General features: G+C 40.2%; 1 protein-coding gene across 2 annotated transcripts in view; it reads right to left on the bottom strand.

Moving 5' to 3' along the window:
• Positions 1–24,251, bottom strand: part of Sox30 (SRY (sex determining region Y)-box 30) — a 38,924-nt gene extending 14,673 nt beyond the window's left edge. Inside the window, exons 1-4 of one of the 2 annotated variants that reach the window (NM_173384.2) lie at positions 21,947–23,010; positions 19,762–20,001; positions 18,424–18,603; positions 11,209–11,701 (exon numbers count right to left, since the gene is read on the bottom strand). In NM_173384.2, the coding sequence (NP_775560.1) occupies positions 11,209–11,701; positions 18,424–18,603; positions 19,762–20,001; positions 21,947–23,000 (1,967 nt within the window). In that variant the 5' untranslated portion in view covers positions 23,001–23,010. Of the gene's footprint in view, positions 1–11,208; positions 11,702–18,423; positions 18,604–19,761; positions 20,002–21,946 lie in introns of both variants that reach the window. The other variant, XM_006532797.4, reaches the window with a different exon arrangement.
• Positions 24,252–24,470: the final 219 nt, after the last annotated feature.

Genomic DNA, 24,470 nt, shown 5'->3' with positions numbered 1-24,470 from the left:
CTGAGATTGCCCTCTGACCTCCATATGTGTGCCAGGGTGTACACACACACACACACACACACACACACACACACACACACACACACTACAATACAATACAATACAATACAATACAATACAATACAATACAATACAATACAATACAATACTGTTGGGAGCTATTAAGACAACACAATTTTCCTGATCTCTGAATTGGGCCTCTCCCCCCGAGAAGAAAAGGGGGTCAAAAGTGGGCCACAACGCACCGTTCCGAGAACCACAGAATGTTCCAGCCCTAAGTCAGTGCCAGATGTTCTGACCACACCCTGATACCACCAAGTTCCAGCTTCCCCGTGTAGCTGCCAAAAGAAAAATTTCCACAGCCCCACCCCTCCTGCTGATAAGTACTTGTACTTCCCCTTTTGCTTGTGTATTTCTACTGCCCCACCCCTCCTGCTGAGAAGTACTTCCCCTTTTGCTTGTGCATTTAAGCCTTGAGCCTTTCTCAATAGAGTGAGACCTTGATGCTACTCAGACTGCTTCCGTGTGTCGTTCATTGCACAAGGTTCTCGTCTCTCTCTACCCCCCATTTGGTTCTTAGGAGAAGGTTCCCTCGAGACCCTCAAATAACTACAGAAGATTGAAAAACAATGGGAAGACACAGAGAGAAATACGCAGGCATGCAGAATGAGAATGGTGAGACAGCAATAAGCCAAAGGCAGTTGAAGGTTGCCAAAAAGCTATGAAGCAGGATTCTTTCCCAGAGTCTTCAGAATGGAGCACAGCCCTGTCAATAGCTTAACTTCAGACTTCTAGACTCCAGAACTCTAAGAGTAACTATTGATTTAGGCTACCACATTTCTGCTGTATTCTTCTATAAGCCCCAGCAAACTAATCTATCTAAAAGCGTATTTCAACAACTTTGTGACAGTAATATAATTTATACTGTTTAAGCCACTAAGTTTACTATAGTCTGTAATAATCAATGTTGAGCTATCTGCTGAGTATTCAAATTTTAGATTTCTATCAAGCCTACAATTAACTATCTAGCCAATGATATAAATTGTCTATAAATTCCATTCTTTACACTCCTAACAACTCTACTTACATCTGTCTGTGCAGATGTCTTCCTTAATGGCAAGTTTCTAACTTGCAAATTTCTTAACACTACTCATACCTAGAAGGGAAGTCACTATTGACTGTCTACTTAAATGGCCTAGCTAACTGGCAGTTTTCAGAAAAGCCTGTGTCACTTTCATTTCCACCAGCAATAAATGTGGATTCTAATATCTCCAACATGCTAATTTAAAACATTACTTTAGCAAATTCTAGCTGGGGAATCTGGGGTTACATCTCCGTGCTTTTACTGTGTATCTGTAATGACTATTGAGTCCTGAAGGCCATGTATTTACTGGCTACATGGTCATTTTCTTTCAAGAACATATACTTGGATTTTTGCTTACTTACAAGCTGAACTTTCATTGCATTGAAACTGTTGTGTGTCTTGATATAGGCTATGCATACATGATTTGCATACTCTCATTCTGTGAGTTCTCTCTTTTTTGGATACCTCTTGATGCAAAAGTTGTTTTTAATCATGATGTGGTCTAGTCTAATTTTTTTCTTTGTTGCTCATGTTTCTGATGTTGGACCTAAACATCACCAAACCAAAGTCATAAAATTTACCCTTACAAGAAACCTTTATAGTTTCTCCTAAGAATTTTATGGGTTTAGCTCTTATTCTAGGTCTTCAACCATTTGACATAAAAAATTTTGTAGTGAGAGCTAAGAGTGCAATTTCATTGTAGGTATGTGGCTATTCCTATTCAGTTGTTACTGTACCATTTGTTAAACACTCTTCTTTCTTCCACTAAAAGGTCTTGGAACGTCCCTGCTGAAAATGAAGTGAGCATAGATTGCCTTTTTGTATAACTGAATTCTACCTCATTACTTACAATGTCTATCTTCATGTCAGTACCACATTGGGGTTTTCTTTTTTCTATGCTTATGCTGCTTCTTCTTTTTCAGAGCTGGGGACTGAACACAGGGCCTTGCATTTGCTAGGCAAGAGCTCTACCACTGAGCTAAATACCCAACGCCTTTTCTATGCATCTTAAAAAACTTTTACCTTCTACAGAAATTTTAGGCTCATAACCAAACTAAACATTAGTACAAAGAATTGCTATATAATCCTCCCTCCCAATATGCACAGGATCACGCCAACATATCTCATAGCAGAGTGGTCTGTGTTGTTAAAAAGCATTCACCTATATAGATGTTACTCCTCAGGATGTTAATAAATGTGTAGCAGCACCGTCTGCCCACAGTAATTTCACTGCTCAGCACATTCATCCCTCCCTTCCCTGCTGATGTCTGGAAACTTCAGAGGATGGATTTGCCTTAGTTTTTCTGTATACCGTATTTCGGAACCACCACTTTTGTGGATATTGCAATCTGTTTTTTGGTTTTTTTTAGGAAATAAAATGTTTATTGTTTTTATATGTATAGCCATTTGGCTTGCACCCATCTATGTACCACATGCACGCGGTGTTTATAGAAGTGACAGAAAGCATCGGATCCACTGGGACTAGAGTTACAGAGCATTATGAGCTGCATGTTGGTGCACTAGGATGTGGCTAGTGATCTTAACTGATGAGATAGCTCTTCAGTACTTGGATATATAGCAGCCTTGACTGGCATTTATTTTCAAGGGTTGAAATATATCATTGCATGCTTACCTAGTTTTTAGGGTTACTTGCAAGAGATCTGATACTAGCTGATATATTTGCCTTTGGAGGTGAATTGGCAGTTTTCCCTGAAAGCTTTTAATAGTTTCTTTGTATTTCTGACATCTTGACTATTACAACAGTTCTCAACTTTGGGCCTAAACCCCTCTGAGAACACATACCAGATATCCTGCATATCAGATATTTACATTATGATTAAGAACAGTAGCAAAATTACAGTTACAAAATAGCAATGAAAATAATTTTATGGTTAGGATCACCACAACATGAAGGACTGTATTAAAGGGTTATAGCATCAGGAAGGTTGAAAACCACTGGTGTATTGTGTATTTCAAGACAAGCAAACACTAGGGAAGTTCATGATCACCCCACCAGCACTGAAAAGGTACTAACAGGAATACTATACTCAGAAGAGCCTCAATTATGAGCACACAGAAAAGGAGTTAATTTTTGAGGACTATATGAACAAAGGAGAATTAAGTGGGAGTCCATCATATTCAGCACAATGAACCAGCAATCTCTTAATACTGGTACAGATAAAAACACATTAATCCAAGCAACAAGGTTACAGGAATTAGTAGACATTTTCAGTAATACATTGAATATAAATAGTCTCAATTCATAAATCAAGAGATATGAAGGAGCTGATTAGGTGAAAAAACAAGATCTAACACTCTATAGTTACTAAGAAACACATCACATTGAGACAGATATCCACAGAATAAGATGAAAGTCAAAACATCAAGAAAAACTAAGCCAAAAAAAAAAAAAAAAAACCCAAGCAAATTAAAAACCACATGGAAAGTTCATCTTACTCCAGTTATCATGGCTACCATCAAGTAAACTATGAATGACAAATGCTGATGAGGATGTGGGGGAAAGAAGAATGGTGGAAAAGGGGACCCTTATATACTGCTGGTGGAGATGTAAAATTCGTCACTATTAAAACAGCATGCAAATTCCTAAAACAACAACCCCTTTCCCCCTCCCAGAAAAAAAAAAAAACAACTAAAACCTACCACAAGACCCAGTTACACTTCTAGTTCTACTTCTATGTGGTATATACTCTAAGAAATATAAGTCAGTAAAACACAGAGATTCTTGCATGTCCTTGTTTGCTGTGGATCAACTAATAGTATGGAATAAGCATAGATGCCATCTAACACAGGAATAGATAAATAAAATGTGACATATGTAAGCATGTATGTGTGTGTGATATGGAGTTTTATTCAGCCACAGAGAACAATGACATTATGTCATTCACAGGAAAATAGATGAAACTGGGGGTTATACTAAGCAAAATAAGCCATCATAGACAAATATTGCATACTCTCTCATATTAAGAATCTAGATTTTGTGCCAGGAGCTGATCTTGTGCCACAGTGCTCCATACCTAAATACCTGGGAGAGAGCTGGTCTCCCAGGAGTGCTGGCACACTTGTGAGCACAAGTAACACCACCATTTCTGCTCAAATTCCTGGCCCAAAAGAGACCAGTCGAGAGTCATCAGGACACAGGAACCAAGGAACAGCTGGGGACAGGATCTTTCAGGTTTACATCTGTGCCCTGGAGCTGACCCTGTGCCATAGCTCTCCATAGCCAAATTCATCCCAGAGAGAAATGGTCTCCCAGGAGTACTGACACACAGGCTTACAGGAGGGACAAGCCAATGTCAGAGACAACAAGCCCAGCTAAGATCAGAATATACAGACGGCAAGAGGCAAAGGCAAGAACATAAGCAACAGAATCCAAGGCTACTTGGCATCATCAGAATCCAGTTCTCCCAGTACAGCGAGCCCTGGATACTCTAACACACAAGAAAAGCAAGACTCAGATTTAAAGTCACACCTCATGATGATGATAAAGGACTTTAAGGAGGACATAAATAACTCCCTTAAAGAACTACAAGAGAACACAGGGACACAGATAGAAGACCTTAAAGAGAAAACACAAAATTTCTTTAGAGAATTACAGGAAAACACAATCAAACAGGTGAAGGAATTGAACAAAACCATCCAGAATCTAAAAATAGAAATAGAAACAATAATGAAATCACAAAAGGAGACAACCCAGGAGATAGAAAACCTAGGAAAGAGATCAGGAGTCATAGATGCAAGCATCACCAACAAAATGCAAGAGATAGAAGAGAGAATCTCGGGTGCAGAAAAACATTGACACAATAGTCAAAGAAAATGCAAAATGCAAAAGGCTCCTAACTCAAAACATCCAGGAAATCCAGGGCACAATAAGAACTCCAAACCTAAGGATAATAGGTATAGAAGAGAGTGAAGATTCCAAACTTAAAGTGCCAGTAATTATCTTCAACAGAATTATAGAAGAAAACTTCCCTAACCTAATGAAAGAGATGCCCATAAACATACAAGAAGCCTACAGAACTCCAAATAGACTGGACCAGAAAAGAAATTCCTCCTGTCACATAGTAGTCAAAACACAAAATGCACAAAACAAAGAAAGAATATTAAAAGCAGTAAGGAAAAAAGTCAGGTAGCATATAAAGGCAGACCTACCAGAATTACACCAGATTTCTCACCAGAGACTATGAAAGCCAGAAGATCCTGGGCAGATCTCATACAGACCCTAAAAGAACACAAATGCCAACCCAGGCTACTATACCCAGCAAAACTCTCAGTTACCGTAGATGGAGAAACCAAGATATCCCATGATAAAACCAAATTTACTCAATATCTTTTCACAAATCCAGCCCTACAAAGGATTATAGATGGAAAACTCCAACACAAGGAGGGAAATTACACACAAGATAAAGCAAGAAAGTAATCTTTCAACAAACCTAAAAGAAGATAGCCACACAAACATAATTCCACCTCTAACAACAAAAATAACAGAAAGCAACAATCATTATTCCTTAACATCTCTTAACATTAGTGGACTCAATACCCCAATAAAAAGACATAGACTGACAGACTGGATAAGTAAACAGGACCCAGCATTTTGCTGCATACAGGAAACATACCTCAGCATCAAAGACAGACATTACCTCAAAGTAAAGGGCTGGAAAACAAGTTTCCAAGCAAATGGTCCCAAGACACAAGCTGGAGTAGTCATTCTAATATCAAATAAAATAAAATTTCAACCAAAAGTCATCCAAAAAGATAGCTTGGTCAAGGAAGAAATAAAGAAATTAAAGACTTTTTAGAGTTTAATGAAAATTAAGCCACAGCATATACAAACTTGTGGGACATAATGAAAGCAGTCCTAAGAGGAAAACTCATAGCTCTGAGTGCCTCCAAAAAGAATCTGGAGAGAGCATACACTAGCAGTTTGACAGCACACCTAAAAGCTCTAGAACAAGAGGAGGCAAATTCACCCAAGAGGAGTAGACAGCAGGAAATAATCAAACTCAGGGCTGAAATCTACCAAATAGAAACAAAAAGAACTATACAACAGATCAATCAAACCAGGAGCTGGTTTTTGAAAAAAAAATCAACAAAATAGATAAGCCCTTAGCCAGACTAACTAGAGGGCACAGAGACAGTATCCAAATTAACAAAATCAGAAAAGGAGGGGGGGTTACATAACAACAGAAACTGAGGAAATCCAAAAAAATCATCAGATCAGATCCTACCTACAAAAGCCTATGCTCAACACAACTGGAAAACCTGGATGAAATGGACAATTTTCTAGACAGATACTAGGTACCAAAATTAAATCAAGATCAGATAAATGATCTAAACAGTCCCATATCCCCTAAAGAAAAAAAAAAGTCATTAATAGTCTCCCAACCAAAAAAAAAGCCCAGGACCTGATGGGTTTAGTGCAGAGTTCTATCAGACCTTCAAAGAGGACCTAATTCCAACTCTCCTCAAACTATTCCACAAAATAGAAACAAATGGTACTCTACCCAATTAGTTTTATGAAGCTACAATTCCTCTGATACCTAAATCACACAAAGACCCAACAAAGAAAGAGAACTTCAGACCAATTCCCCTTATGAATATGATGAAAAAATATTAAAATTCTCGAAAACCGAATCCAAGAACACATCAAAACGATCATCCATCATGACCAAGTAGGCTTGATCCCTGGGATGCAGGGATGGTTCAATATATGGAAATCCATCAACGTAATCCACTATATAAACAAACTCAAAGACAAAAACCACATGATCTGATTAGATGCTGAGAAAGCATTTGACAAAATCCAACACCCATTCATGATAAAAGTCTTGGAAAGATCAGGAATTCAAGGTCCATATATAAACATAATAAAAGCAATAAACAGCAAACCAGTAGCCAACATCAAAATAAATGGAGAGAAACTTGAAGCACTAACACTAAAATCAGGGACTAGACAAGGCTGTCCACTCTCTCCCTTCCTATTCAATATAGTACTTGAAGTTCTAGCCAGAGCAATTAGACAACAAAAGGAGATCAAAGGAACACAAATTGGAAAGGAAGAAGTCAAAATATCACTATTTGCAGATGATATCATAGTATATTTAAGTGACCCCAAAAAATCCACCAGAGAACTCCTAAACCTGATAAACAACTTCAGGGAAGTAGCTGAACATAAAGTTAACTCAAATCAGTGACCTTTCTCTACTCAAAGGATAAACAGGCTGAGAAAGAAATTAGGGAAATAACACCGTTCAAAATAGTCACAAATAATATAAAATACCTTGGTGTGACTCCAACTAAGCAAGTGAAATATTTCTATGACAAGAAGTTCAAGTTTCTGAAGGAAGAAATCAAAGAAGATCTCAGAAGTTCGAAAGATTTCCCATGCTCATGGATTGGCAGGGTTAATATAGTAAAATTGGCCATCTTGCCGAAAGCAATTTACACATTCATTGCAATCCCCATCTAAATTCCAACTCAGTTCTTCACAGAGTTAGAGAAATTTGCTCTAACTGGAATAACAAATAATCTAGAATAGCAAAAACTATTCTCAATAATAAAAGAACGTCTGGTGGAATCACCATCTCTGACCTCAAGCTGTACTACAGAGCAATTGTGATAAAAACTGCATGGTACTGGTACAGCGACAGACAGGTAGATGAACGGAATAGAATTGAAGACCCAGAAATGAACCCACACACCTATGGTCACTTGATCTTTGACAACGGAGCTAAAACCATCCAGTGGAAAAGAGATAGCCTTTTCAACAAATGGTGCTGGCTCAACTGGCAGTTAGCATGCTGAAGAATACAAATCGATCCATTCTTTCTTTTTTTTTTTTCTACTTTAGAGAAGAGTTCTTTATTAATATATGTGGAAATTTTCACCAATAGCTGTTGTGCCCTTGCTTTATCAGGTCTACAGTAGACTATCAGATTTGGGAACAATTCACACGCAGAAACTTCAGGACTAGACTGCACTAGGAGAGTAAAACATTTTGATTTAGGGCATACCTTTGGAAGCAATGTAAAATAGCCAAAGTTTTAAGAGAAAAGGCCAGCAGTCTTGAATTTGCACAAAAAAATTTGAAATCATTTAGGTTGCTACCACAATTAAGATAGAAACAAATAAGACACAGAGAGAAAATATGTATACTATACAAAAATATTATTTACAAATGTCTGATACACCAATGAGAAAGAAGAACTAAATATACAGAAAAAGAACCTAAAGAAAGCCTACAACTCCTTAAGCTAAAACAAACAAATAGGAAAACAAACATCCATTAAAATAAGGAGTTGCACCTAATATTTTTTCCCATTTTTTATTAGGTATTTAGATCATTTACATTTCCAATGCTATACCAAAAGTCCCTCATACCCACCCACCCCCACTCCCCTACCCACCCACTCCCCCTTTTTGGCCCTGGCGTTCCCCTGTACTGGGGCATATAAAGTTTGCGTGTCCAATGGGCCTCTCTTTCCAGTGATGGCCGACTAGGCCATCTTTATCTCCTTGTACAAAGCTCAATTCTAAGTGGATCAAGGACCTCCACATAAAACCAGAGACACTGAAAGTTACAGAGGAGAAAGTGGAGACGAACTTCTATCATATGGACACAGGGGAAAATTCCTGAACAGAACACCAATGAATTGTGCTGTAAGATCAAGAATTGACAAATGGAACCTCATAAAATTGGCAAAGCTTCTGTAAGGCAAAGGACACTGTCAATAAGACAAAACAGCAACCAACAGATTGGGAAAAGATTGTTACCAATCCTAAATCCAATAGGGGGCTAATATTCAATATATATAAAGAACTCAAGAAAATTGGACTCCAGAAAGCCAAATAACCTTATTTAAAAATGGGGTACAGAACTAAACAAAGAATTCTCAACTGAGGAATATCAAATAGCTGAGAAGCACCTAAAAAAAATGTTCAACATCCTTAATCATCAGGGAAATGCAAATCAAAACAACCCTGAGATTCCACCTCACACCAGTCAGAAAGATAAAAAAACTCAGCTGACAGCAGATGCTGGTGTGGATGTGGAGAAAGAGGAACACTCCTCCATTGCTGGTGGGATTGCAAGTTGGTACAACCACTCTGGAAATCAGTCTGGCAGGTCCTCAGAAAACTGGACATAGTACTACCGGTAGATCCAGCAATACCTTTCCTATGCATATACCCAGAAGATGCTCCAACTTATAATAAGGACAACAAGCTCCATTATGTTCATAGCAGCCTTATTTATAATAGCAAGAAGCTGTTATAGAACCCAGATGTCCCTGAACAGAGGAATGGATACAGAAAATGTGGTACATTTACACAATGAAGTATACACAGCTATTAAAAACAATGAATTCATGAAATTCTTAGACAAATGGATGGATCTGGAGGATATCATCCTAAGTGAGGTAACCCAATCACAAAAGAACACACATGCTATGCACTCACTGATAAGTGGATATTAGCCCAGAAGCTCAGAATACCCAAGATACAATTTGCAAAACAGAGGGAAAATATTCTTTATAAAATTCCATTATCAATTTACAATCAAGGAAAACTAAAAGGAAATCAGTTAATTTTGTCCATTTTCCCATACTAGATTTTCTAGTTAAGAAGAATAAATATATTAGCCATTCCCTGGGAAAATCTCTCATCAGATTTATATGAACAAAAGTCAGGGAACAGTGACAAAGGATTTTAAGTATAAAATAGATCTCACTTTCCATTCTGAAAAAGAGTACTACCTTGATATTTACATTTGATATACTGCATTGGCATTCTTAAGCCCAATCAAATTCAAGTTTAAAAAGTACAATATTATGCCAGGCATGGTGGCGCATGCCTTTAATCCCAGCACTCGGGAGGCAGAGGCAGGAGGATTTCTGAGTTTGAGGCCAGCCTGGTCTACAGAGTGAGTTCCAGGACAGCCAGAGAAACCCTGTCTCGAAAAAACAAACCAACCAAAAAAAAAAAAAAAAAAAAAAAAAAAGTACAATATTAGCTGGGCATGGTGGCGCACGCCTTTAATCCCAGCACTTAGGAGGCAGAGGCAGGCTGATTTCTGAGTTTGAGGCCAGCCTGGTCTACAAAATGAGTTCCAGGACACCCAGAGCTATACATAGAAACCCTGTCTCGAAAAACCAAAAAAAAAAAAAAAATTATTACTATTTATGCACTTTATTTACATTGCTAATTAGAAGAATTGTTTCTGTACTCTAAGCATTTGTTTTCAAAACCATCTTATAAAAAGTTCTTTAAAGTATCAATAATTTGCACATTAACAGTCAAATCCTACAAGCCCTGTCTTGGTAAGAAAGATAAACTTGCTATTATTGAATCCACCTAGCAATAAAAGGTTGATACCAAACATTTCAGTACTCCAATCACAACATAAATTATATCTACATACTTGAGAACAACAGAGAAGTAGAGGTAATTTGCAAAGTGAAATTTCAATTTGCTTTCCCAAGATATTTTCCTATGGAAATCTTATTGTTGATAATTTACGTGGCAAATTCTCTGGTTTTCGAACAGAGACATAAAGACATGTAACGTAACTAACTAGTCATTCTATCTCTTTTGGCTAGAAACCCTTCTCTTTTCCACCCTTATTATTCAAAATGTGGTCCATTATCAAACAGAACTGGCACCACTTAGGAACTTATTAGAAATTCAGACCCTTTAAGCAAGGTAAGACTCTTCCTGTACCCTAATAGTCAGGATCTGCATTCAACAAGATGCCACACAATTCGTATACGTAAACACAGCGAGGACTGGGGAATCACACCGCGTCTCATTCCTTTCCTATGAAACCACATCAACAACACTGAAACTATATTCTCACAGGGAAAGAGCTGGCTGGAGCGGAGAAACTGCGGCCCTCGACAGATGGCGATGAATTCTCTCTAGCTCTAGCTCCCAAGGTCTTCACGTGGCCCCTTCGTTCATTTGAATGGACTGCTTGGTTCTTACTGGGTTCTAAAGCTGAATGGAAGCCTGACTTGAGGAAGTTCCGTTTTCACCAGGAAAGAAATGCCCCCACCCCCAGAGTAAAACTTCATTAGGAGTATTTTAGGTAAGAGGTAGAAACTGTTTACCTTGACGGGAAGTAATGAGGTCCAGGTAGGAAGTAAGGGTGATGAAAGGAGAACCGAGGTGGTGTCCCAAACAGTGTGGCTGGATGGCCAAGGGGTGGGGGCTGATAGACGTGTGAGTGTGGAATGGGAGTCGCCGGGGGTATCGGAGTGCTTCGGGGACAAGTGGAAACGCTGGCATACTCCTTAGGAGGCTGGATAGGCGAGGTTGCAAATCTGGCATGGGCAGTACTTGCACCAGCTGGAATCCTGGTGGTGCTCTCCAGAGAGCCTGGAGTGGATCTCTTCACAGAGCGACTGCTTCCCGAAGGGAGCCTATGAATGTCAGTTTGGGAAGGCCCAGAAAAGCGCTGAGGTGGGAGTGATGGGCGGGGCGTCAGGCTTGGAGGCGGGACGGCCACTGGGCCAGTGCTGGAGACGCTGGGCTGGAAAAGTGTGATGGGACTTGGGCGCTGGACTGCAGGTGTGGGCAGCTGGATGGCAGGAGGGGCTTCACCTTTGGAAATAAAAATAGCAGAGTTAAGTTAAGCATTATTCGGATTCCTGCTGGCATCTACCACAGCGTGAACTTGGATCTTTGAAGGAGAGTTCACTACCCACCCTCACCTAGTAGTGGTATCATATCAAACCACTCTCCTTTTTATTTATAGTATTCTGACAATTTTGAAATCACTGTCATTTCTTGTGGATTTACATTTTTCTCTTTCTGAACTAACCTCTGAGTGTCGTAAAAAGAGAGACCTTTAGGTTTGTTCACTACTGTGAACAAGCTCAGCGTCTGCTTAGCACAGAATTGGCAAGCTCTCAACAAACTTTGATAGGTAAATACATGAGAAAATTATTATTGATAAATCAAAGGAATGATTGAAATGTTGATTTATAAACAGAAATAACATAAAGCTACTGGCAACAGTTATCATTAAGGAATAATCATCTAGGAGTAGGGGGTAAGATACATGGGTAGTAGGAAACTAGATGTTCATTTCATAGTATTTAGGTTTTGGTCAACATGATATATATTGATTTTATTTTCATATAAACAGAAGTTTCAGAGTAGCACTGTGAGTCACTTTTTTTTCGTTTTGCATACTTCTCTACATTTAAAATTATGACACTTTTTAGTTGAAAAAAAACTAAACAATGGTTTCACTTTACTATATTTGAAGTGAATATAGCTGGAAATCTGCAAAAAGAATAGGATTTACCATGGGTTAGCCATTTGTGACGGACTTGGACATTCCGAGAAGGACATGATTGGAAAGGGCAGAATTCTTAAAGTAAAAGCCATGATTTACCCTTCCATTCCCCAAGAAGATAGCTGTGCTGGTTGAGATGCTATCAGATACCAAACAACACCCACAGAATAAACTTAACTAAGCTCTCATGGCAAAATACAAACAGAAGCCTTTGGAACAGAGTCAGCTAGGTGTCTGTCAATGAAAGCGCATTCCAAGTACAGATGCTACATTTAGAAATGTCTCTCAGGGGCCCCGAATGCAGACCTTCTTTCAACTTTATTCAGAAAGACTTCCCTTTTCTTCCTTCTTTCCCTTGGAAGAGGCAGGTAATGCCCTTCTAAACCTCAGTAAGAAGAGCCCCACCCATCCATTTCAAGGTGGTTCCTTGCCCAGTGAAGTACAGCAGGAGGGTGGAAATGGAACTGTTCTGATCGTAGCCCAAGACTGGCCTCAGGCTCCCAATCATCCTGCCTCTGCCTCCGAGGACTGGGATAACAAGCATGTATTATTATGCTAAATTACTGCAGTTACTTATGTTTATTACCAGGATCCAGCCAAGAACCTGAATTAAAAAATAGTTCAGAGGGGTTGGAAAGATGGTTCTATGATTAGAGCACTTGCTTTGTAATCATGAGGACAAGAATTCAGATCCCAGAACTCTGTATAACAAGCCAGGGGCCTCACAAGCACCTGTAACGCCAGTTTAAGGATTCAACAGTACATTTCTGGCCTCTGTACACACTTACACACACATACAAATACACATACCAAATCTTTAAAGAAAGAGTTAGGATTTGATTGAAGGAAAAACAATTAAACCTAAGCAGATACTTCTACACTAATCTGCTATAAGGAGATCTGAAGTGCCTTGCAACAATTACAAGGTCAGGCGAACTTGTAAAATCTCTCAAAACTTTTTAAAAGATTTATTTAATTTATGCATATGAGTACACTATTGCTCTCTTCAGATACACCAGAAGAATGCATCAGATCCCATTACAGACGGTTATGAGCCACCATGTAGTTGCTGGGAATTGAACTCAGGACCTCTGGAAGAGTAGTCAGTGCTCTTAACCACTGAACCAACTCTCCTAACCCAAATTTTTATTTCTTGAATTATTACTATACTCAAGACATTAACTTAACAATCTGTGTTTGACATTGAGTTCTTTTTCCTATACTCAGCACAAGCACTTAGTTATCAGGAAAAAATACGTTACAAAAACTTTACAGAATAAAACGGCACATTGTCTTTTCCAGTGCTCTAAGAGAGTTGTATAAAAGAGAGGGAAAGGAGGCCTATAGTGATAACCACGCATTAGTTAATGACAAGTTACTGACATATATTATCAACTATGATAGTTTTATAGGGTTATCCAGAAACACTTTAAATGTTAGAGTTGAGGTTGATAAGCAGGAAGTTAAAAGTGCTCCTAACAGTACAGCCTTTAATAAGGCAGTGATATGGAAGATCAGAGCTCTAATGACTCAAACAGTTGTTAAGTTACAGTAGACGCTAAGCATTAGAAATCAGCCAATTATTTGGCTTCTGTTTTTCTAGTACACAGTAGAACTACAATGCCCTAGGCTCCCTGGCATTTAGGAGCAGCCAAGGGCTACCTGATACGATATAAGCAGTGTCCATCACTGCTGCAATGAGTGCTCTCCCATGTGGTCCTCCATGTTCTGGCTGCCTTGTGCAGGTTTGAATGCAGGAATACAGTGCCCTAGAAGGCCACATTCTAATGATGTCAAAGCTACAGAGGGGAGAAAAAGACTTCATCCACTAGCCACCTTTCGAAGGAGACATATTTAGCATCCAGAAACATCCATATGTGAGTATAAGATAAGCTTACTGTTGAAGTAGACAGACTGTCCAACCATTACATGAAAGAAAGAGCAGCTTTTGGTGCACAGGGACAAAAGAGAAAAGTCCAAAATCCAAATAACCAATTCAAGTATAAAAAAGAAGAATAGCTGTAAAAACAAAAATCCCTGCATGTCTCCATCACCCAGTCCCTAAGAAGAAGAAACCACTGTAACTTTGTGGAGTTAAAAAGGAGAACCAGCAAGTGGCTTGGGATAAAGAGGAGAGGAAGGGGGAGACTGAGAATTAGAAAGGTATTTGGGCCATTGTTAAGAAAAGGGGATTTCTGGGGAAGGAACAAGGTAACAAAAGGGCCCAGGAAGATGAGGTGGATGCATGGGAGGCATCCTCATGAGAACTTGCAATGAAGAACCACACTTCTTTCTTGCTGTTGTTATTAAAGCAGTTTTTATTGACTGTTGGTTGACAACTTCACACATTTTTCAGTACGTTCACTGTCCTCCCATGCACCACTCTTTCTTATGTCCTTTCCACAGCTGTGAGCCTCCTCCTATAAATCCCTTCCCCACACTCTTGGCGTTTAGTTTTGTTCTGTGGCTCACTGAGTTTAATCAGGGCCACCTATGTGTCCATGGGCTTGGAACCACCCACTGGAGCCTGGTGGGCTCATCAGTGGGCAAACAGAATCCATCAGTAGCCAGTGGTTCAGGCGAGAGGCCTTAGGAATCTGGAGGCCCTCCCTTTCATGCCTGTTCCCTTTCATGCCTGTTGACAGGCACAGCTGCTATAGCTTCAGAGTCAAAATGGTTATGTTCCCAGAATTATACAACTTTTCAAAAACATTTTTGGAGCATCAGGGAGAGTTTTTAATGGATACAGCAACTCTTAGAATGTATCTTAAGGCCACGACAGACCTGCTGACTTTTGGACTAGAACAGTAATAGTCATGAAACTTCCTTTCTTCCTGTTCTATTTAAGAAGTACATAAAGTAAATGGCACACCAATTCAAAGATTGGTAGTAAATATAACTAAAACATTTAGAGAAAATGTATGAATTCTGGAGAGTAAAAGAGTATCAACAAAGTGGTGATATATAACCAACAAAACCAAGTTCACGCAGGACAAACAAAATAGAATTCAGTAATGAAAAATGTGTTTATGTGCCAAGTAGATATTTAACAGTAGGTAAAAGAAATGTATAGTCTACAGAAGTTCCAAAGCCTGTATATAAATGTGAATACTGATATAAAATGAGGATGCTGGTATGAGTGGCACCCAAGACATTTGGTAAAACATACATGAAGAAGATTCTAGACGACCATGACATAAGCACTTTCAGAGACTAGAAGCAGAAGAGCTTAGAGTGTGATATTAAGGCAGAGCAAATGATGCACTGTACAAGACAAGAAGCTGCTATAGAGTTTGATCAAGGGAATAGAAAGTTTAGATTCATCTCAGGCTGAAGAGATGGCTCAGAAATTAAGAGCACTGACTGCTCCTCCAGGGGTCCTGAGTTCAATTCCCAGCAACCACATGGTGGGTCACAACCATCTCTAATGGGACCTGATGTCCTCTTCTGGTGTGTCTGAAGACAGCTACAGTCTATTTATGTAAATAGGTTTATCTGTATCTACCTTCTGTACAACTACATTATGAAATCTTTGACAAGACACTCTATGGAAACATATTCCTATTGTCCCTAACACAACCTGGGCCATAGTAGGTACCTGGTAAATATTAGGTAGTAGATGGGTCAGACAAGTAGGCTTGCAATTGTGGCCCTGAATTCACCCAGAAGATAGTGCATATAGAAAGAATCATGGAATCAGAAAATCTTGAATTGCACTTTCAGTTTTCAAATATATTTAATATGTTAATGACAGGAAGTATTCTAGGAAAGTGTGGCACAGGGCAAACGGTTGCTTATTAGAACAAGCAGGAGGCTTGGTAGAGTAGACAGGAAATGGAGTAAGCCTGACTGAGAATCAAGCAAAAGGAAAGATTACTAGAATGTTCATGAATTCAGTGTGAAATATTTAATAACGCGTTTCTAAATCACTAGTGGAATAATGAGGATTTACTCATTTTTTTGCATCACAAATGTTGGGTAAGGATAGAAGACTACTAAGGGTAAAGGACAGCTAAAATAAAACATTCATAGAAAAGTGGTTGTTTAGACAATAATGCTAAAAGCAGAAAAGAAAAAACATACTCCTGAATTAGAAAGTTGTTAATTGGTCAAATTAAGAGAAACCTATCAAAATGTTATGTGAAAAATTAGTCTAATTAGAACTGGGAACAAAACACCCATGGAAGGAGTTACAGAGAAAAATTAGTCTAAGTGTTTTAAGTCAGTGCAAATAAAAATTAGGCAGTTGTAGGCTGGAGAGATAGCTCAGCAATTAAAAGCACTTAACTGCAGAGGACCCAAGTTTCATTCCCAGTGTAGGCATAATGTTTCTATGCCTATAAAAATAATAAATAAAATAATGTATACTATTCAAATGCTGATTTCTCTTCCCCTAGAACTTGTTGAAATCCAGACACAGCACCATAATGCTATTCCAAGAATCTCTTCTCTTGAGTTTGTATAAACATTGCTCCCCGTTTTTTTTTTCTGGTTTGTCAATTAAAGCTGAACAGCCAATGGCTGGCTAAAATCGAGACTAGGGTGGGACCTCTGCCAGGCAGGGGAGAAGAGATGGAAGGGGAGAAGAGGGATTCGGCCACAAGGAAGGTATCCTGAAGATACAATGGGAAAACACCTGAAGCCCAGAGAGCCAGAAAGATACTAAAATGGAAGTATCTAGGGGATTTGGGCTGAGAGGTAACCAGATTAGTCATTGATCAATGACTGCTCAGTTATTGTGCTGTAAGTGAATAAACCTTAGTCTCACTCTCATTCATTTGGAAGCTAGCCACTTTTAAAATTACTTTTACATCCCAGAACCCATGTCACTCACATGTGTGCACACATTTGTACACACACACACATCATTTTTAAAAACTGGGTATTTGGAAGGAAAATGACTTACCAAACACCAAGTGACTCTAAGGCAACCTGACTTGATAAGTTCTTCATCAGGAAGAACAAAATCATTGAAACTGCTTAGACCAATAGTTCTCAAACTTCCTATGCTGTGGCATTTCAGTTCAGTTCCTTATGTTGTGATGATCCTGATCATAAAATTATTTTGTTGCTATTTTATAACTCTAATTTTGCTACTGTTATGAATTGTAGTATAAATATCTGATATCCAGAATATCTGTGTAACCCAAAGGGTTGAGATACACTAGCTTAGACAGTAACAGTTTCAAAGGCAACTGAAGAGTTGTGGAGACTCAACACAAGCCTTCCTACTATCTTAGGACTCCTGAACCTATTTTTCACAGAAGGAAGTTTAAGAATCCTGGATCAATACAATATAATAGTAAGTTTACAAACTTACAAAAATGGATCTCAGGTACATTTTCATAATTATTATATAGAAACTCAAAGGTAAAGCATAAGATATTAAATAATATAGATCGAAGTAATTCTGCCAGATCAATTTTGCTAAGTCTACATCATTTCTGTGATGGTTAGCTTTAAAATGTTAACTTCATACAGCCTGGAATCACTTGGGAAGAGTCTCAGTGAGGGACTGCTCATGTTGTGTTCACTTGTGGGTATGTCTGTAAGAGACTATATTAATCGATATGAAAAAATGCAGCCCACTGTGGGTGGTACCATTCCCCAGGCAAGAGGTCCTGGTAAGAGTAGAGAAACTGGACTGAGTGCAAGCCAACAAGAAAACAAGCTGTGTGTATCCGTTTAGTCTCTCTGATCTTGATGGTGGATGTGATGTGACTAGTTGTTTTAAGTTCCTGCTGCAGGCAGATAAACATCCCTATTTCCTATTTAATTACACCAGTAATTTCCTTCAGTGTCTAACTCATCTAGGCACTCTCAGCCTGAATGAATGAAAGTCAGTTTTCCACATGGATCTGCTATTGCTCTGTCTCCCATTAAATGTTTCATTTTCTCCTTTCTTGATTTTATTTCTTTACTGTTGTTCTAAATTATAAGTTTAACAAAAACATATTTTCAACTGAAGAGATAAAATTTTGATGTAGGAATTTACAAATAATCTACAATACGACCAACTCACCAACTGGATGAGTGATGGTGTTCTGAAGGCCGGGAATTACCACAGAGTAGGTAGGTGAGCGATAAGGATAAATTGTTGTAGGATTTGTAGAGATAATATTCTGTGTGGTACCAGAAAATACATTGGAAACACTTAGAGGGAAGCGTTTTCGCTTCCCTGGACGAGGCTGATAAACCCAACCTACAGAAAAAGAGAGGCTTTTAATATGAATATACAGACTCTGGCTCTTTCATATAAAAACACAGCACAAGTTAAGTTTTAAAATATGGGTTGTATAAAGGTCTATTTTCCAGCTCCCATGATGCACTATCTTTGAACAAATCCTGCACTGTGCGTTTTAACATCCACATAGCTTCTAATTTTGTTAATGTAACCCATAATAGAGAGGAAGGTCAAATGCCTTCTACCCAGGAACACAGGGTGATTTCATGGTAGAATCTACTCCAGTCATTGAGTTTGAATCCCAGAGCCTTTTCTCTGGTGAAGAAAGATGCCCCATAAGACATTATTTAGCACTTTCTTTTGCATTCTATAATATACAAATGTCAGTGGCTTACAATGGAATAGTTACTAATAACTAGCCACTATGTTTATGCCTGATTTAAGAAGTCACTCTCTGAGGCTTACCAATTGCTAAAGCCATAACCACTTTAATTTCTTCCCAAAGTCAGAAGCGTGGCACTGCCATGTCTATAATCACTGCTTCTGTCTCTCTTCCTAAAATATTTCTGCTTATATTTCAGGAAAAAATCTTTTCCCATTATGCACAGATCTATAAGCCACAAAGCATACATAGTTCTCAACCGTTATCTCAAAGCCCTTACTGTTGAGGATAAATCAGTTGGTTCAAACTGTATCATGCTATGAATACATCTATTAATTAAAATGCAGGACTGTGTTCTGATACCCACTTAACTTTGAAATGGAAAAGGATAGTAATTACTGCATTTTTATTATCTTTTAAGTGGGAACTGTTCATTCTGTTGCCATGATTATTTAATATGTCTAGTATATTACAAAATAGGACCACGGAGATTTACAGTAAACTGTAAAGCTATAGCTCTATGTGTATATTTGTATGTACCTTTATGTATTCATCAAAACTACAGGAAAACCAAATGTCTCCTGATTTGCAGTAGCTGTTAAGTATGAGGTCAGATACTTCACAACTGCATTCTATTTAAGAAAATGTATGCTTAGTATTGATTCAATCGTTATTATAATATTAACCATTATTTTCTTTCTCACATAGATTAGGAATTCTCAACCTAAGTTAATCTTTACCTAAATAAATTTTTAAAAAATTAGAAAGAGCCTTTGTTCATTTCATTTGATTACCAGGAAACTCCTCTCTGTGCTTCTCTTTAATCTTTTGTGCTTCATCATAATAAGGTTTCTTTTGTTCTTCACTAAGTTTGTTCCACTCTAACCCGAGCTGGACACTGATTTCTGCATTGTTGGCGGCTGGGTTAGCTTTGGCTAGTGCTGGCCGGTGGATTCTTGCCCAAACCATAAATGCATTCATGGGTCGCTTCACATGACCATTTCTGTCCTTACTGAAGGGAGTATCAGGTATTCCTATATGACAAAAATTAAGAGACTAAGTTAATGTGCCATGTACACAATTTTAAAGTGAAGTATACCTTCACCTATACTTATAAAGTACCTGAAAACATACACTATAATATAGCCAAAGTACTGCCAAGATTCCAAAATCCCTCATAGTCACTGAACTCAGCATTCTAAGTTGGAGCTTAGAATGACTCCTAGAGAGTATACTATTGTTGAAGATACTATGCAGACACACTGGATGGCTATTTAAGCTTCATTAATATCTCTAACAGTGATTAACATTTAGTTTATTTCTCACTAATATTAAGGAGCAGGCACCTAAACTATGCACCTAGCACTATGTGTGTGTTAGTTGGGGGGGGATGTAAAGGAAGTCATTGACAGCAGATCGAGTGTCTTTGAAGCAAAAATGTTTATGCTCAGTTTTTCACTAGGAAGGTGAACATCCTGCCACACTGAATTATTAAAACTAGTCTCATGTCCTGGGAGGAAAATTATACATATGACCCTGTGAGTCATGGTACAGTTAAAATTCTTATAAAGGAAATTCATTAAATTTGTATCCCTATGCAGTTCATAAAAGCACCATCTATGAACTTTTCACATTAATTCCTTTTTTTTTTTTTTTTTGGTTTTTCGAGACAGGGTTTCTCTGTATAGCCCTGGCTGTCCTGGAACTCACTTTGTAGACCAGGCTGGCCTCAAATTCAGAAATCCAACTGCCTCTGCCTCCTGAGTGCTGGGATTAAAGGTGTGCGCCACCACGCCCGGCACATTAATTCCTTTTAGGGTTCCTCGATATGTAAAAACGTTTTTGATTTGCAAAGGATGTTTAAAATAAATAATCTTGACTGAGGATGTAGCTCAGTTAGTAGAATACTTGCCTAGTATGCATTGAGCCCTGAGTTCAATTCCCAATGCCATATAAATCAGATATAGTAAGTGGTTGTGCCAAGAAGGACTTGGGAACATGTCAGGCATGAACACATAAAGTAAATAGAAGGGGGTATTTACGTTATTAAAAAACAGAAGTGAGCCGGGCGTGGTGGCGCACACCTTTAATCCCAGCACTTGGGAGGCAGAGGCAGGTGGATTTCTGAGTTCGAGGCCAGCCTGGTCTACAAAGTGAGTTCCAGGACAGCCAGGGCTACAAAGAGAAACCCTGTCTCGAAAAACCAACCCCCCCCCCCCAAAAAAAAACCAGAAGTGGAGAATCGGGACTAAAAATTAAAAAATAATAATAAATGTAAAAGTTCATGTAAACATGAAGAATGATTATGACTTCCTAAAACATTCAGTGATACAGAGTTCTGTGTGAACTAATTCTAAGGACTTGCTTAAAATATACTTGAAAATACTGGAAAGTAGTATTTGGTTGTAGTGACTTCTTTTAAATATATCTGTATCTATATATATGCTTAGATATATGCTTTAAATATATCTTTAAAATATATCTTAAATATAATCACTTCTTTTAAAAATCACTTGGCTTATTTTTATTATTTCTAAAAGCTTTAGCTATATGCTATATGTATGTTTTCTCTCAGAAAAGTTACTGTTCTCTTTTAACATCTATAGTCAATATAAACAACTATCATTTTTCTCGAACACTGGTATATTTTATTTCTTGATACACATAAACCTAAGAAGCTACTATGATAGAAAATTTGATGTTATTTTATATAAACTGAGGAATCTGTATCATCTAACAAGGCCTTCTGTTGAGTCTATTCTCTTAATCTGTTTACTAAGTCTTAAGAGTGACTGTTTATAAAAACTGTGGCAATACTTAAGTGTATTTTACCAGTATGTGGGCAAATCAACCAGAAGCACTCCCTGTGCAAGCTAAGGGCCGTACCAGGATTCTACTTTTCGAGCTTCAGCTCCTGAACTGCTAATATGTCTGTGCAACACAGACCTGTGAAAGCCAGATTCCCCTGGCTTCTAATACCTGCATCTGAGGGCAGCACGGTGAGGGGGACATCTTTGGTTTCAATTTTTACAGAAGGCTCCAGCAAGGACTGCATTTTAATAGGCACTGGTGTCAGGGGGACTTTGGACAACCGTATCAACTCAGAAGGCGGAGGCCCCTGAAACTGGATACGGGCTCCAGGTGGGACGGTGTGGAGTGTCAAAGGGAACCTTAGGTCTTGCTGGTGTGGCCCAAAAGCACTAGGCGGCTGGGCCAGGATGGCCTCCTTGCTGCTGTGGACCAGGCCATTGGACGTGGCCTCCGTGCCCAGCCTACAATCGTCCCTGGGTCTGTCTGGCTCCTCCGTCTTGATGACTCCTTCTCCGATGGCCAGCAGGCTCTTGCCTTCCCCGCCTTTCAGCGCATCCCTCGGAGCCTCCTCTGCCTCCAGCTTGGCTTTCTTCTCATCGCTTCGGCGGCCGTCGAGGGCCTTCCCGGTGCCATCCAACTTGGCGGCCCTCGAGGCTCTCGGGCCGGCCTCGGTGGTCCTCCGAGATCCCACCGACAGGTCCAAGCCCGCCCCCAGCTCTTGCTTCTCGGCCTTGACGAGCAGCGTCCGGGGCTGCATGGGGTGCAGCTCCGGCCTGCAGGGGCCTCCGTCGGCCGCGGACTGCGGAGGCAACAGCAGCAGCTCCGGCCTCAGCTGCAGCAGGCGCGCCTGCGCGGACGAGGCGGCGGCGGCAGCGGCAGCGGCGGCGGCGGCTGCGCCCTCGTCGGGAGCCGGAGGCACCCCCGGTCCTCCGGGAGGCAGCAGCAGCACCTGTTCCGGCTTCACTTGCAGCAGGCGTCGCGTCCCTGCCGCCTGCGCACCCGCCGCCGCGGCCTCCCCGCACGACGAGGCCACCGCGGCCATGGCGGCCGTGGCCTGAGCCGACGGCGACTGGGAGCGCTCTGCGGCCGCGGCCCGGAAGGTGGCGGCCTCGACGGGCTGCGCGGGCGGAGCGGGGCGCAACGGGCGCGGAGGGGTGGGCCGCGGCGGTTGGCGCGGCGGCGGCGGCGGTGGCGGCGGTGGCTCCGGCCTGGCTCTCTCCATGGGGGAGGGGGCGGGCGGGCCGCGGCCGGGATTGTGAGCTCAGCCGTTTGTTGGCGGCCTCCCCCTCCCCCTTTCGGTTAAGACCCTTCCAAGGCCTTGGCTACCCAGAACCCTACGCGCTCCACAGACGGGCTCGCCTCGCCCAATCAGGAGCGGCCCGGTGTCTCCCGCCAGCCAATCACAGGCACGTTCCCCGGCTCCTCCCACCCTCCACACTAGCCGCGTGCGAGAACCCTGGAATCATCCGCCATAGACCGGGCCGAAGCTCCTTGTGTCCCATTTTCCACGCCTCTTCACTCTCCCTCTCTTCCGGATTCTCTTTAGGCCTTGACCTTGGTTACCCCGCCCCCTCCTGGAGCGCGACAATGGCGTTGCCCAGGAAACCCTTCTGTTCCACGCCTTTACCAAGGACCTCCAGGGATGAAGGCGTGGGCCTTTCTTGCGGGCTGGGCTCTCGGCCTTGTGTGTTCATAAAGCCGGAGTCTGATAGGGTCTTCTAGTCATTCTCAAGTATGGGGACACCTTGGAACTTATAACTGATCTTACTGGACCTGGTTTTTGACTAGGTATAACTATTTTACTAGTTGAATTTTCAGTCTGCTTCCAAGATGCGACCCAGATTCATCCACCTTTTGAGGTCCCACCCACCATTATCCTGCTTAGGCTTCCATTGTCCTTCTCTAATTCCATATGGATGTTACAGTTCTCCTGAAGTTTTGCTCTTCACCTATGTCCCACTACCTCCCGACTGCCAGTTGTTCTAAAAATACAAGTCAAACTGTCACATTTCCCCCAAATCTTTCTGCCGCTCCCACTGGTTATGAGATAAAAGTTCGAAATTCTTAACCCCGCAGAGCCTGATAAACCTGATTAGTAGCTTAGGCTATACCTACAGTTTGAGTTTTTTACACTTTCACCACATTGCTTCCCATGCTATTCTTTTTCATCACAGGACGCTTTAGCAAGTCAAGCATTTATGTCTCTTGTAACTCCCGTTTATTTTTCAACTTGGAGCTGAACCGGCATTTCAGAGAAAACCATGACAGCATTCGTTCGAATCTCTTTTATGCACTCACACCTGATCATGTCCTTTGAAGTGCTTTCTTTGTGTGATTATTCTGCGCCTCTTCCAGTTGATTGTTACCTCCTTTGGGAAAGAACTGCTTTTGTTTTGCTCATCATTGACTCCCCAGTGCCGACTGTTGAGTAATTGTGCAATAAATGCTTATTGAATAAAGAAATAAGAACTGCCACAGCATAATAAAATAGTAATACTATGTATATTAAGGGCTCATTTTAAGGTTTTTTTTCCATGTGTGTGCCTCTTCTTTTAAGAAGGAGTGTGTTTAGTTTTTATTCAATATTAGCAAGTAAATGAGAAATTATCAACATTTCCTGCATCACTAGACATCCTGACTAAAAGTTACAGCTCTATCTTGAGGAAGATAAACACTATAGCCAAGGCAATTA

Source organism: Mus musculus, chromosome 11 (genome assembly GCF_000001635.26).
Source record: "Mus musculus strain C57BL/6J chromosome 11, GRCm38.p6 C57BL/6J".
In the NCBI taxonomy this organism is placed as follows: Eukaryota; Metazoa; Chordata; class Mammalia; order Rodentia; family Muridae; genus Mus; species Mus musculus.
The sequence above is the reverse complement of the archived record's forward strand: the minus strand, read 5'-3'. Positions and strand labels throughout refer to the sequence as shown.